The sequence below is a fragment of the Mesocricetus auratus genome, unplaced genomic scaffold (assembly GCF_017639785.1).
Source record: "Mesocricetus auratus isolate SY011 unplaced genomic scaffold, BCM_Maur_2.0 contig_10097_pilon_obj, whole genome shotgun sequence".
Classification (NCBI taxonomy): Eukaryota; Metazoa; Chordata; class Mammalia; order Rodentia; family Cricetidae; genus Mesocricetus; species Mesocricetus auratus.
The window spans coordinates 4,940-20,731 of record NW_024431467.1 but is presented as its reverse complement, the minus strand read 5'-3'; the positions used below and the strand labels follow the sequence as shown (position 1 = coordinate 20,731).

General features: G+C 52.6%; 1 protein-coding gene across 1 annotated transcript; it reads right to left on the bottom strand.

Moving 5' to 3' along the window:
• Window positions 1–182: 182 nt before the first annotated feature.
• Window positions 183–14,638, bottom strand: LOC121138216 (HAUS augmin-like complex subunit 8; the record flags this gene model as incomplete). The annotated part of the gene is given in 10 exon segments (XM_040740983.1): window positions 183–482; window positions 2,553–2,694; window positions 3,514–3,655; window positions 4,042–4,200; window positions 4,310–4,375; window positions 4,633–4,739; window positions 5,162–5,257; window positions 7,981–8,047; window positions 12,084–12,136; window positions 14,596–14,638. Coding segments are annotated over 10 exon segments (1,125 nt in total), but the record flags the coding sequence as incomplete, so codon positions are not given.
• Between the last annotated feature and the right edge of the window lie 1,154 nt (window positions 14,639–15,792).

Here is a 15,792-nt window from a genome sequence, read left to right as displayed (position 1 = left end):
TTTTCTATTTATTCTGTGTAGAGGTCAAAGGTCAGAGGTCAGCTTTCTGAAGTTGGGTCTTTCCCAAGTATCCCAGAGATCCCTGTCACAACCAAGCAAGCAAGCAAGCAAAAAGAACACAACCAAAACCCAGAAATACTAACGATGTCCCAGGTGGAAAGTGCACAAAATTTTCAGAAAACTGCATCACCGGAACTTTCCTTCAGTCTTTGAACAAGGCACGGAGGGAACGTCAACGGCCGAAAAGGCAGCTGGGAAATATCCACAAAACAGCAGGACGGGCTGCCTGGAGCCGCTCAAGGGCCAGGCCTGCACTGGGATCAGTCCTGCGCTGAGGGGACCATGGCCCCTGAGGACATCTGGACTGAAGTACCACTGGCTTCAGATGGGGGTGCCCGGGCCCCTCTTCCCAGACTTCCTGGTTTATCAAGGCGACTTCTTTGCTGGCCTGGGAGGAAAGTTCTATCACCTGGTCAACGATCCTGTGGACAGAGGAAAGAGAAGGGACAACTTTGTCTGTGGCCAAGAACTCTAATGGAGCCCTTAGAAAAGCAAACGTTAAAAAGATCTTTATTTTGTTGTGCAGAGCTTACAACTTACAGGAGTCAGGTCTCTCCTGAATGTAGGTCCTGGGGACTGAACTCAGGCCACCAGGCTTTGCTTGCTGAGCCACCTCAGGACCCTAGTGGTGTCTTTGGAAGTGAGCAAGGGTTATACAGTAGGGCAGAGTGCTTGCACCAGCTGCAAACTTGGTGGGTGTGCATATGTCTGCATATATGTACCCACACGTGCATATGTCTGCATATATGTACCCACACGTGCATATGTCTGCATATATGTACCCACACGTGCATATGTCTGCATATATGTACCCACACGTGCATATGTCTGCATATGTGTTCCCACACGTGCATGTCTGCATATGTGTACCCACATGTGCATATGCCTGCATGTGTACCCACATGTGCATATGTCTGCATATGTGTACCCACACGTGCATATGTCTGCATATGTGTATCCACATGTTGCTGCAGACAGAACCAGGGCCTTGTGTGTGCTGGGAAGAACTCTGACCAAGTTCCCTCCACGCTGAGCAGGCAAGAGTTATGCAGACAGGGTCTCACTAGCATGCTGGCATCAGGCAGCCTTGACTGCACGCCTTCCTCCTCCTCTCCCAGACCACCGCTTGACTGGGACCTTGGTGCACATGCGCTCCCACTCTAAACAGCGGGCAGACTTTATGTGAGGAGATCCTTTGGGGTCAGGCCAGAGGTGAGATTCAGTCCACCACCACATGGCCATGCCCTCTGTCTGTCCCTTTATACAAGGGCAGGTGGTATCTGCAGGCTTTAATAGCCACTAGGTGGCAGAGGGCACAGACCAAGTGCAGGTACCGTGCTGGCCAGATAGTAGTCACAGCATGAGAGACAGCGCCCATCCTTGGCTCCCTGTGAGTGGTGGCTGATCTCTCCAGTGGGACAGTCCCTGAAAGTCCTTCAGGCATTTCCTCATTTAGTACTGTGAGAGCAGATGGAGCAAGATTCTTTTGGGGTGTCCAAAATGGTTTGGTGGGTGAAGGTGCTTGCTGCCAAGCCTGCCTGACAAGCTCAGTTTGATTCCTGGCCCCACACAGTGGGAAGAGAGAACGGATTCCCAAAGCTGTCCTCTGTCCTCCACACTCACGCCCTGGTATGGATGTGACCAAACACGTAAGAATGGGGTGTGGCGGTGCATTTGCCTGCCATTTTAGAACTCTGCATGCTGAGGCGGGATTGCTTCAAGTTCAATGGCATACTGGGTTCCTTAGTGAGACTGTCTCAGAGAAACACAAAACCGCTATGTCCCTCAAGAAACCCCAAACTGGCCAGGTGGTGGTGCCACACACCTTTAATCCCAGCACTCAGAAGGCAGAGGCAGATGGATCCCGGAGTTGGGAGGCCAGCCTGGTCTACAAAGTGAGTTTCAGGACAGCCCAGGCTACACAGAGAAACCCTGTCTTGAAACAAAACAACCAACCCACAGGAAACCCCAAAGCATCCTGCTTAGCAGGTCCTGGATTCTGGACGACGTCTAGCGTGTGTTGAGCACCTGTCTGCTCAGGAAAGGCTCCCTCCGCCCCTGCTGGCCGTGCTTTGCTGTCTAGGGCAGGAGGATGAGCACAGGGTGCCCTCCCCTCCCTCCCACGGTGGTCTCAGGTCGCTACTGTCTCCAATCCTATTTTCCTGGACTCTGCATAGTATGCATCTATGGCTTCATTGCATCTGCACCCATATCTCAGAAATCAGAAGCAGGCTGGAAGCTGAACAGCCAGGAGCACCACAGCCTGGCCACTGTGGCAGTGTGGAGGCTGCGGACACTCAACAGCAGAGCCCCCAAAGGCTGGCTGCCTAGAAAGAACCAGCCTTCACCAGAGATACAATTGGGTGGGGTTCCATCTCCAGCACCCCAACTGAAAAGAAAGGGAGGATGGAGGAGGAGGGCTAGGCATGGAGGAAGCGGGGAGAGACACGTAGGGGAGGGATGAAGGGGAGACGGGGAGGCGTGCCCCATACCTGCGGAGCTCCAGGTCTTTCCTCATGGTCAAGTTCCTGAGCTCCTCCAGCAGGCACGGCTCCTGTACACTGGTATCCGGGGAGCAGATGCCCAGCTCGCCCAGGAGCTGCAGGGTGGTCCTCAGGGCCGGCTGCAGATCATCTGTGGAGACAGAGGCTGCTAGCAGGACGCTGGTGCCCGAAGCAACAGCCGCTTGTGCTCTGTGGGGCTGGCTCTTCTCTCAGACGCAGGGAGCTGGGGCGGGGGCGCAGAGGGACCCATCAGATGTCACTTGTCCCTGCAAGTGTGGGCACCAAGGGCGCGCTGGTAAGGGAAAGCCAGTCTGAGTGCACAGGTGGCGCCTGCCCAGGAGGCCCTTGGGGACCAAGCGGGCTGAGGCTGCAGCTGCTGCTCTGCTCTCGGTCTGTCTTCCACTGTGAGCTCACAAGCCAGATGAACCGCCAGATGTGGCCTGGACCTGCAGATCCAAACCGCTGAGACTCTGGCACCTGCAGCAGCCACAGTGTCCAAGGCACAGGCTGGCCCCACACGTTTGCTCCTTGCACGTCGCCTGCAGGTCTGTGCCGAGTACAGCATGGCAGCTGTGGGAGGCTTGGTCGGAGGATGGACGGATGCAGGTTCCAGTCTTCCAGCTGTGAGGTTTGCAGCTTGGGTTGGAAGCCCTGACTCAGCTGCCTGTGTTTTTTTTTTTTTTTTTTTTTTTTGGTTTTACGAGACAGGGTTTCTCTGTATTGTTTTGGAGGCTGTCGGTCCAGCCTGGCCTCGAACTCACAGAGATCCGCCTGCCTCTGCCTCCCGAGTGCTGGGATTAAAGGTGTGCGCCACCACCGCCCGGCCAGCTGCCTGTGTTTTACCCACACTGGGGAAGACATGGTTCCAATACCACCCCAGGGCAGAGACACTTAGGTAGGATATGGTGCGTGTAGCCTGGGCTCCTTCCTACAGCAAGGCTGTTCCTACCTAGGAGCTCCTGCCCGCTTCCCGGCACGTGGATGGCCTGCATGGGCAGCTCGTGTTGAGTGGTATCCAGGGCTGTGGCCAGTGTCTTGTATTGTTCCTTGAATCGCTCTGCCACGGCCTGGAAAGGGCTCAGCAGCTCTATCTGCAGGCAGAAGGGGACACTGAAAGACAGGTGTGCTCACCCACATGAGTACCTGGATGGAATGGGCCTTGCATGTGCTAAGCCCAGCTCTGTGCTGCAGTCTCAGCCCCACGGGCCAGCCTGCAGCCTCTGGGTTTCCTGGCCACAGGACAGTCACAAGGTTGGAGGCTGGCTTTGGCAGCTGGTCCAAGGAAACAGGATCCCCTCCGACCTGCCCTGGATGGGACAGCAGCTGGTTTTCCTGCCATCAGAGTCTGCACATTGTGTGGCAGACAGGTGTCCACTCTAACACAAGGAGCCTAAGCAGGGCGGGCAGAAGGCAAGCGGTGACACCCTGACCCTTGCTGCCTCACGCACCTCTGGCTGCAGGGCACACTCAGACCCACCTGGGCATCCAGCATGGCAGTCAGCTCCTGATGTTTCTGCTGGAGTAGCAGCTGGCGCCGCAGCTCCAGCACCCGCCGCTGCAGCCTCTCCTTCTCACAGCACATGGCGGCCAAGTTCCTCCCAGCCTTCTCCTCCAGCAGAGCCAGGTTGTTCTCCATCTGTGGGCGCAAGAGCAGCTCAGGCGGGGGGGGGGGGGGGGCGCACAGGACGGGGACGGGGACACAGAGGACAGAAGACACACTGGTGCGCAGGGCCAGCTGTGCTCACCTTCACAGACAGCAGGGTCAGCAGCAGGGTCTGCGACTCCATCACGTCCAGGGTCTTCTGGAGATCCTGCAGGGGTCCAGCGAGCTTTTCAGGTCCCAGTCAGCCATGGTAACCCCGACCCCTGTGTACTTTATAGGTTCAAATAGAAGCAGCACCCACAGGACTGGGGTGGAGCCACGGCTCATTTTGACCAGGAACTGTATGAGTGTCCCCCACTCAGTATGTGGGCACACTGACCCACAGACACCACAGTCCTGGCCTCCATCCTGGAGCCACAGCTGCTGAGAGTCAGACCTACCCACTGCCCGAACCCCTGTGCTCACCCGTCTCCTCTTGTGAAGGGTTCTTTTCTTCTGGAGAGTGGTAGACAAGTCGGCTTCCTTCGACATTGTCCTGTCTAGCTGGGGAGGCTTCCTGAACACACTTTTGTCTAAAACAGACCATTTCATTTATTTAAAAGTCTTTCACTTGTTTTTAGGAGGTGTAGTCCAGATCGGCCTAAGACTTAATCCTCCTGCCCCAGCTGGGGCTTCCGGCTTGTGCCGCCTTTAAGTGGCCAATAATAGGATAGGTGCCTCTCGATTCGTGACTCAGACTGTCACAAGTGGGAGACGCCACCCTCCACCCCAGCACCCGGGTCCTCACACTGCTTGCGACTGAAGCCCTGCCCGGGACCTGCTGCCCTGGGAGGGTCAGACCCACGCTGCCAGTTGGGACCACACTGGGACCCACACACAGTCCCAGGTCTGAGGTGCCTGAAAAGCAGAGGCTGCTCTCTCACAGCAACAAGGGCTACCCAGGGGAGCCATCCTTACAAGCTCAGCCCAGGAGGGGCTAAAAGAAAGCACTCACCGTTGATGACTGAGGGGTCTAGGTCGGGTGGAGCCTTGTCATGTCCCTTCAGCACGGTGGACTGCAGGTCTCCTCTTCCTGTCACCTGGCTGTCTTCTGCCCAAAGAATGCCACGGTCAGGGCCATGGACCCGCACCCCTTGCTGCAGTACTGCTTGGGGCCCCCAGGACTGTTTCTTACAGGTCTGTGGGTGCTGGGCTCTGTCTGTGAGCTCCATAGCTAAGGTGTAGGGCACTCCTCAGCTCTCCTGTCCACACTTACAGAACCATGAGCTCAGCAAGTCTCTTCAAATGTCTTCTTTTAGACTTTTAATGTTTTCTTTTATTTTTAAAGGTTTATTTATTACATATATAGTGTTTCTGCCTGCATGTATGCCTCCACACCAGAAGACAGTACCAGATCTCATTATAGGTGTCTGTGAGCCACCATGCGGTTGCTGGGAATTGAGCTCATAACCTCTGGAAGAAAAGCCAGTGCTCTTAACTTCTGAGCCATCTCTCCAGCCCCATCTTTTGTTTTTAATAAGTTATTTACTGTGGTAAGTCAGACTTTTGTGACACTACTGTCCTAGGGATGGAACTCAGGTCACCAGGCATGCTGCCAATGCCTTTACTGGCTGAGCCCCCTCCCAGGGGAGAAGCCTCTTCTGTTCTTTTTCTTCCATCCGTCCTTCCTTTCTTTTGTTTTTTAGAGAGAGGGTTTCTCTGTAGCTTTGGGGGCTGACCTGGAACTCTCTTAGTAGACCAGGCTGGCCCTTTTTTATTCTTTTAAGTCTTATTTTTGCTGGTTGGTGGCACACACCTTTAATCCTAGCACTTGGGAGGCAGGGCAGGTGGATCTCTTTGAGTTCAAGGCCAGCCTGGTCAACAAAGCAAGTACCAGGACTGACTCCAAAAGCTACATGGAGAAATGCTGTCTCAAAAAAACAAGCAACAAACAAACCAAACAACCCCTACCTCTTTTCTTTTCTCTCCCTCTCTCTCTTCTGTTTTTTTGAGACAGATTTTCTCTGTATTGGTATGGAGGCTGTCCTGAAACTCGCTCTGTAGACCAGGCTGACCTCAAACTCACAGAGATCTACCTGCCTCTGCCTCCCTCGTGCTGGGATTAAAGGCATGCGCCACCAACGCCCAGTTCCCCTGCTCCTTTTCTAAGACTTATTTATTAGATATATTCCTGCAGGCCAGAACAGGGCCCCAAATCTCATTACAGATGGTTGTGAGCCACATGTGGGAGCTGGGAATTGAACTTAGGTCCTCTGAAAGAGCAGCTAATGCTCTTAACCTCTGAGCCATTTCTTTAGATCCTAAGATCTGCTGAGCCTTCTCTCTAGCCCCAACAAATTTCTTCTCAGAAGAGCAAATTCCTACCAATCATAATTTAGTGGCACATATCTTTAGTCCTGCTCAGGAGGCAGAAGCAGGTGAATCTCTACAAGTTCCAGGACAGTCAGGGCCACACAGTGAGACCTTGTCTTAAAAACAAACACACACACACAAATCTGGCAACTCCCCAGGCACAGGTATTCTGTTGCAGCCACAGAAACAGACTAAATGGCACCATGGATGTTGTTGGTCCTAGTGTGTCTCCTTTGTGGTGCTGAAGATGGTCACATCCTTCCCTAGCTGGGCAAGCCTGGGCTGACTATAACCAACAAACCACAATTTTGTAATTTCTAGAGATAAACAAAAATCTATTCCAAGTGGTGAGCTGAGAGGTGGGGGGGCTCGTTTAGTGCCGTTACAGCAGCGGTGTGCGTCCACAAGAGTCAAGCTTCATTTTCTACAGTCAGGCGTAGTGCTGACAGCAGCCTTTCCATGGTCCTGGAGCTGTGAAGTCAGTCGCTCCTGTGCTCAAGACCCCACCCAGCACTCAGGAATTCAGGGCTATCCTCAGCTACAAGGCAACTTCTGGGCCAGCCTTGGGTACATGAATGAGACCCTGTGTTAAAAATGGGATGGTTTGGCTGGCTGGCTGAGCCTGATGATGGGTTCTATCCCTGGAACTTGAAGGAAGCTGAAAGGAGAGGACACCACATGTGCCAAGGTGACAGAGCAGCTACCAATAACGACCAATGAAATAATAAAAAAGAAGTTTATCAGCTCTGATACTGCTGACCCTGTGCACAAAGGGCTCAAGCAGCAGCTGTGGCTCCATCCACCAAAGGCCAAAAGCCAAATACAATGTCTGCATCTACCAGTATCTGTTAAGTGTCACTGTCAGGCAAGACCCTATTTAAATCCAGGCACGTCTTGCTCCTGACTGCTGCCCCCGCTTCAAACACAGCCCTCACTTGGTCACACGAGGAAATCCTAGCTGGGGTTATGTGCTGCTCTCATCCCTGACTGGGAAGAGATTTTTTTTTGAGATAGGTCTCAGGTAGCCCAGGCTGGCCTCAATCTCCCCATGTGGCCAAGGATGACCTTGAACTCCTGATCTTCCTGCCTGCACTTCCCAAGTGCTCAGCTGTCAGACATCCTGCTGGGCTGTAATCTCTGCAGAGCCATCAGCAAGCAACAGCTCCTGGCCATCCCAGCCTCTCCCTGGATCTGCAAGCAGTTCCATGGGCACCGGCTGTGGCCTCAGGCCCTGTGCCCCTGCTCCCATCATAAATGCTTGAACCACCTCCTTTCTGACAGAGACCCAGGAAGGTCAGTTTTCATTGACACAATCTAGGGTCACCGGGGAAGTGAGGGACTGCCTGAATTAGGCTGGCCTGTGGGCAGGTCTGTGAGGGGTTGTCTTGACAATCCTGGGGGAGGCCTGGCAGCCCCTTCCCTGATCCCAGAGTCCCATCCCCCACCCCAGCTGGGCCTCACCTTTGCTCCTTGGCAATGTGCTGGCTTTCTTTCCCTCAGGCAGCTTCCCTCCAGCTGATACAGAAGCCTGTTATGGGAACAGTCAGAGGTCAGGCCACTCCCCTTTGATGCATTTGCTGAGGTCAGAGGGAGATGCTGGGGCTTTAAAACTGTATACACAGGACAGGTAGATTTGGTTAAGGACAGTGGACTGTCACATGCATCAGACACAGGAAACTAACGCATGTCTGCTGGAGCACCTTCAACACCCAGCCATTTTAATGGTCCCGCTTCTGTGGGCCATGGAGGTGCCCGCCACTGACTCCCTATGGCTTTCTCAGGATGACTTTTAAACACATAATTTTAGACTTAAGGAGATACCATATTTCTTCACTGGCTTAAGGCTTCAGAGCTTAGTAACAGCAACAGCACCACTACAAGCAAAAGTGGGTGCTAGGGGTGGGGGGATTGTAAAATGAAACTGAAAAGAATGGAAAATAAGTGGGCACCAGACTGCCAGCTACCACAGATAAAGCAGAAGAACGCACGGTAGATGGTGTCGGTGATGGTGTTCGTGCCCTTCTCATTCACCACCGGGGCAGGGAACCCTCCCTGGAGATAAGGAGGCAGCGGGGTAAACAGGAAACTAAAAGCTACTCCTTGCAGAAACCACCCAAGCATATTCAGACTAGCATGAAGAAGTCTGCCAAGTATGCGGGTCACTCTGTGCATCTACATACAATGGCCTGACCGGCTAGGCCAGCATCGGAGCCAGCAGGCTGCAGACTCCCAGTCTGCATAGGTGGTGCCAGCCAGGCCCTTCAGGGCATGAAGAGAATGTGCTGTGACGACCAGAGCAAGCTCTGCTTCCTGCCTGCCTGACAGCTGGGCTCCTGTCTACCCTGGCCTGAATGTTCACACTGGGACTCCTGCTGCAGCCTTGGCTCCAGAACTTGGTGTCACCTTGATCTAAAACTGCTTGTGCCTGTGCTCACCCCTCGACCTAATCTACATAGAAAATACACTAGTGAACATGCATGCACACTCAAGCAGGCCCAGCTCCCTGCTCTGGTGGTGTTCCAATAGCAGGGCTGTGGAACTTGAGTCAGTCCAACCACAGGAACCCACTGGGAATGTAACTGGACTGAGTATGACCAAGGAGCTGAGGGTTAGCTCAGTGGTTAAGAGCACTCGCTGTACTTCCCGAGATCCTGGGTTCGACTCCCAGGGAATCTGATGCCCTCCCTCTTTGGAAGGCTGGCTGGGGGAGGCTTGCCTAGTATGTATGAGCCTTACATTCAACTTCAGCACCAGGAGCTAAAGACCAAAAGCTAGGCCAGGGGTAAAGGTGCTTCCCACTAAGCCAGACACACCAAGTTTGATCTGCAAGACCCATGTAGAGGGTGACAACTAATTCCCACAAGTTGTCCTCTGACAGCCATATGTACAAAGGTTGGCCCAAACCTTGCCCTGAGTGAATAAACATGTAGTAAGTTTTAAAAAGTCACCATGAGTCTCATTATTTCAAAAGCACACCCTTAGCAATTCCAGAATGACAATGCCATGCGCTGAAGCCAGATGCCATCCTCACATGGCGCACTCAAAAGTCTGCGGGAACCCAAGAAGAGCCATGTTTTAAGGAGGGGTTCAGAATTCAGGGTTTTGAGGCCCCCTTGCCAGCACGCCCCCACCCCAACACTGACTCAGGATTCCACGCAGTCAACCCCCAAGCAGATGCTGGGCTCTGGCACATGGAAAGCCTAGGTTCTAGTCTTACCATGACACAAGCCTATGCACACACCTGACTGCTGTGGGACAGTCTTTCTGTACACTGCCTAAGGTGCCTTCTGACTGGCTTAATAAAGAGCTGAGTGGGCAATGGCAAGGCAGGAGAAGACAGGCGGGACTTCTGGGGAGAGGAAAACTCAGGAAGAGGCACTCTCGATTAAGCCAGCAAGATTCTGAGAGTGTCAGACTGTACAGTATGGAGGAGAGAGGTGACGAGTCACATGGCAGAACACAGATGAGTATAAACAGGCTAGTTTAAGTTTTAAGTTTGGGACAAGCCTAAGCTAAGGCCAAGCTTTCATAGTCAATAAGAAGTCTCCATATCATTATTTGGGAACAGGCAGTCTGAAGAAAGCTGACAACACATGACCAGCAATCGGGGTTGGATGCGGAGGCCCCATCTCTAATTCCAGCTTTCAGGAGGCAGAGGTTGATCTCTGTGAGCTCCAGGCCAGGTAGGCATATGTGCAGACACTGTCTCAAAAAGAGAAAGAAAGAAAAGAAAATCCATGCCGGGCGGTGGTGGCCACGCCTGTACTCCCAGCACTGGGGAGGCAGAGGCAGGCGGATCTCTGTGAGTTTGAGGCCAGCCTGGTCTACAGAGAGAGTTCCAGGACAGCCAGGGTTGATACACAGAGACATCTTGTCTCAAAAACAAAAAAACAAAAAACAAAAACAAACAAACAAACAAACAAACAACAAACAGAAAACCCGGAATGAAGTACTGACTGGTCTTTCAAAAACAAATTTAGAAGTTGTGCTCATAGACAAAACTGTTGGCTGCAGCTGCAGACAATGGGACACAAAGGTTGACTACAGAAAACCCTCAGATCTGCAGTGAGAAAAGGTCTGACTCAGAGTATCTCAACAGACATGGCAGCAATGCCCATCTCGAGAAGTTAATGACCAGCAAGCAGGGCCGTGGGGACACTTGGAGGGTCTAAGCTGTTGCTCTTCAATCCTGAGGACCGGAGTTTGAATTCCCAGAACCTACATAAAAACAAATCCTGGAATGGCGTGGGAGCCCCAGGCAAGGGATGAGAGATACAAAAGGATCCTGAGAGCTGACAGTTCAATGAGACCCTGTCACAGGAGGAAAACACCTGACACTTCACTCTGGCACTCCCACAGTCTGAATAACCACTGGGTGGGTTTTGATGTCAAACACACAGGTCCCCAGAGCCAGCTTCTGGAGGAATGGAGACACACATCCCTCATCTGAAACCGGGAATCTGAACCTCAGTAACACTGAACTTCAGATCCAGGTGCTCACCTGCTCAACTGAAGAGGCTTTTCTCAGCATATGATACCAGATCCTCCAAGAATCCTCAATCTGTGAAAGGACTCCACCCTGGACCAGCCTTTCTGAGATCCATTCAGCCTCAGGAGAAAGCAGCAAGCTACCAATACTATGACAACAGACACTCAAGACTCTAGCCAAATCCAGAGGTCACTTGCTGGGGTACCAGAGCCAGAATGCTTGTGTAGACAGATGGGGGCGCTGTGGCCGAGCCTTCAAGGCAGCAACAGGCGAATGGAAGCAGGGCTGAGTAGCTTGGGGAAGCTCCTTCGGGGTGACTTGAGGATCCCTTCCCTCAAGCCAAACTTCCAGTCACAGCCCCAGGACCCTGGGAATCCTCATCACTCTTTCCGGGACACAGGCCAGGCAGAGGTGAACATAATGTTCTGATTATCATAAACCAAGATTAGGAGCAGTAATGACCTTGCCTGTGCTCAGCAGTGTGCCCTGACCTTGCCAGACAACCAGGACCCCGAATGCCTGAGCTCCATGGATGATATGCTAGCAAAGGGATGAACCTACAGTTGCCTGAACTCTCCAGGGCACTCCCTGACCTGACTGCAGCATTTGGGGTACAGGGGACATGGGAGGGGCGTCAGGAAGGCCTGCCAGCCTTGCTTATTGAGGGTTGAAAATATCGCACAGCAAGTTCCAGAAGTGAATGCCACCAAAGTTGGGCATTTCACACCATTCTGGGTGGGATGGCAAAATTTCCCAAGTCAGCTGTGCCTGCTACCCTCACCAAATGCCTGCTGTCAGTGCCTGTCACTCGGGAGCCACCTGGGTTATGGAGGAGATAACGGCAGAGGACAGACTTGACAGAACAGAGGCCCCAAAAGCAAAAGGGGCAGAGAAGGAGGCACGGGCCGTAACATGGAGACTGATGCTGATACCGCTACTGCCAGAGACTCGTGACTGTGCCCGAGCCACGAGGCTGCTAAGGCACCCGACAAAGGCTCCAGGATCCGGCTGTGAGTGCCACGTGGCCTGCATTCCCATCAGCTCACGGGGCTCCAGAAGCAGAGGACTCCGTTACCTTCTTAGTTCTCTTCTCATACTCCAGGTATCTGGACTCAACCACTCTTCCCCCTGCAGGTGACAGGGTTTGTTAGAGAACACAAATACTGCACCATGAAGACACGCAGCAGGAGCAAACTGTACAGTGGCGGGAAAATTACCAGCCCTCCTGCTGCCTGCAGACTGGCTTCTTCAACCTCCCCAGGTATGCACAGGACAGCTACATGCAGAAACCTTTACAGAATACTTAGTGTTCACAAGACACTTAAAGAACACCTCTTGTATGTGGGTCCCTGGAGTAGGAGCAAGTGTCAACTAAGAGCAAAGAAAGAAGCATTCTAGAAACTGAAAGCCAGAGGCCAGTGGGATGGCTCATTGGGTAGAGGGCTTGCCACCAAGCCTGATGACCTGAGTCTGATCCCTGGGAACAACATGGTGGAGAGAAAAAATGACTCCCGAGAGCTGTCTTCTGACCTCCAAGTGTACCATTGTACCCACCCCACCTCCAGTAAATAAGTGTGATTTTTTCCTTGTTGTTTTGGTTTTTTTGAGAAAGGGTTTCTTTGTATAGCTTTGGAGCCTATCCTGGCATTTGCTCTGTAGACCAGGGGAAGGTTCCAGAGCCCAGAAGCATGCAGCCGGAGGCTCTCTCGGGGGAGGGGGTTCTGTCATTCCCAGTTCAGTGTCCATCGGAGACTGAAGGACTGATCCTAGGAAGTGGGGGTAATGGGGTGCCAGGGACTGTAGAGTGGAGGGGAAAGAATTTGACTGTAAATGTGGCAGGACAGGGAGGGGGTGTGGTGAGGCTGTGGCATACTTGGGTCTTGCTGGCTTTGGACTGGGCCAGGCCAAAGGGTCTAGGCTTAGCCACCTTCAAGGGGGCCTGGCTCTGTGTGAGTGTCATGAGGGTCCCACACACGATAAAGGCAGGAGAAACCCTGTCTGGAAAACAAACCCCCTCCTGCTCATTGCCTGTCTCCTGCGTGTTGTCCCCGTCTGCCTACCCCTCTTCTGCACCCCTGATCACAGCAGGACCCCATGATGCCTTTCTCCTGAACCCTGGATCCACCAGCCGCTGTGGGCTCAGGTGCCATACTTCTTTCTCCTTGCATGGTTACTCCAGGCTGGGACAGGCTGGCCTAGGCTTTAGTGCCTCTGGGCACCCCTGTGCCTCGCCCCTCACTGCTAACCAGCAGCTGTTGCTGTCTTCCTTGCCCTGCCTCTCCAGCCACTGACGTCACCGGGTTTCCGTGTGCAATTCCCTCCGGGGCTGGGGATGTCTGCACGCTTGGCTTGTGGCTGCAGCTCGTGTGGGGACGGCACCTGACTGTGTTGCCCAGGCTGGCCTCACACTCCTGGTTTCAGAATCTCCTGCCTCAGCCTCCCTAGTGTGATGACAGGTGTGTGCCACCATGCCAGCTAGAAACAGGGTCAATCAAACACAGGGATCTGAGGTCCTGTCTACTTCCAACAGTGGGGACACCAAAGTTCTGAGTGTCCAATCATCTTGGACTATGTCTAACAGTGGGGGTCTCCATGAAGACCATGTTACTCTGAGGCCATAGCTGTGTTAACAAAACCAGGCAGCATGAAAACTTGTCAGAGAGCCAGCTGGGGCCACTCAGCGGTCAGGTGAGAGCCCACGTTCCATCCTGCCATTGCAGAAAACAGATATCCGCTAGGGAGGTAGCTCAGTGGTTGGGTGCTTGCCTAGCCTATGTGAGCTCCTCCCCCAAAACCCCCACCAGGTCCAGGGATCACTGTGAACACTGAGGGCCTGAGCTCAATCCTCAGGACCCCAACGGTACAAGGAGAGAAACAACTCCCCCAAGTTATCCTTGACCCCCACATGTACGTCACGCTTGCCCCTACCCACCCCCAGTGTAATTAAAAACCAAACAAACAACAACACGGGGCCAAAGAGGACTTGCTGCTCCTCAGGGCATCTGAGTTTGTTTCCAGAACCCACACCGAGCAGCTCGCCAGGTTTCTGGATGGAATTCGGATATGTGGCTTACGCCACAGTAGCACATCATCTGACAAGGAATACAGGTCTGACCTCCAGACCTACATCTTCAGGGACTTCAACTCTCCAAAGACCCACTGCGGCCAAATGACACCTCAGCAACAAGGAGAACTCCGAGTCCCTAGAGGCATGCCACTGAGCAGTGAAAACTTCAGACCTGTTTCTGTCCCCCCTCCCCTCCAAGAAACCCCTTTCATAAACTAGATGGAACATTTATCATCCCAGCAGAAGGGAAGTTGAGGCAGGAGGATCAGGAGTTGACCGGCAACCTCGGCTCCATGAGACTGTTTCTCAGCATGTAAGGCGCTTGCTGCCCAGCTTGATGGCCTGAGTTCAATCCCTGGGCCCCACACGGTAGGACAAACTGACTCCCAAGTTCCCCTCTAACTTCTACACTCATGATATGGCTTGCACATGTAATAAATACACATGTAATAAAAAAATTAAGAAAACAAAAATCGCCAGTGAAGACAGACAAAGCAGACATGCTCCTTAAAATGCTCACCTTGCGCTCTCCTTCCTTTTGTCTTGTGGGCACCAGTGGCAGGGGGTTTCCTGCAAGAGAGGAGAGATGTGTTGTTCACCCAGCTGTGCAGTGGCCGGAGCCACACTCTGCCAGCCGGAGCTGGGCATGGAGGGCTGCCCTTAGGACAGGCAGGAGGTGGTGCTTCCATAGGAAGAGCACAGCTTCCTCCTGAAGGCACGAGAACACTGGCCACAGGCCGACCTCACTGCTAGGACACACTATGAGAGATTCCACCTAGGGCAAGACCCCAGTCTCATCAGGCTGGCGTGACAACAGTCAGACGCATGTCAGGGCTTAGGGCTGGGACCGAGCATTTTCAAGGCCACACAAGCACACATGGGCAACTGAAGGGAGGCAGGAGGGACAAGCCCTGCAACTGGAACTCTCCAGATCTGCCCCTTAGCTCCAGTGGTAGGGAGGAAGTGTCAGGGTGGGGGAGGGGACTGTGGCACAACCTTTCTCAGCAAAGGGTCAGTTTTCTAGGCTCCCCAGTCACTGTTAGGATCACCAACTATTCAACTTTGCTATCAAGGCTGACACAACGGATGGACCATGTGGCAAGAAAACTTTACTGATAAAGCATGTTTGGGTTCACACAATGTTCATGTGTCACAAAATAGTTGTATTCCTTGAATATACTTTATTTTTATTTATTTTGTTCATGTATGGTGTTATGTGAGTACAGGTATCATGTACCAAAGCCTGTGTGTGCCATGATGCCTGCACAGAGGTCAGGGACAATCTCAGTGCAGGTCACCTTCTGCCTTCTCATCCGTGGCTGAGAAGCTAGAGGCTTTAGAAAAGCTGTTTCAGGAACAGCTAAATGCTGGACATATTGAAGAATCCAACAGTTCGTGGAACCCTCCTGTATTCATTATCAAAAAGAAGTCTGGTAAATGGAGAATGCTTACTGGTCTGAGAGCTATCAATAAAGTTATTCAGCCTATGGGCTCTCTACAGCCTGGGATGCTATTACTTTCTCTGATACTTAAAAGATGGCCAATTTTAGTAATAGATCTAGAAAATTGCTTCTCCATTATACCTTTACAAGAAAAGGGTAGGGAAAAATTTGCTTTCACAGGGCCTACCTATAACAATTCTCAACCAGTTAGGAGACTTCAATGGAAGGTTTTGCCACAAGGAATGTTAATAGTCCTACTTTATGCCACTATTTTG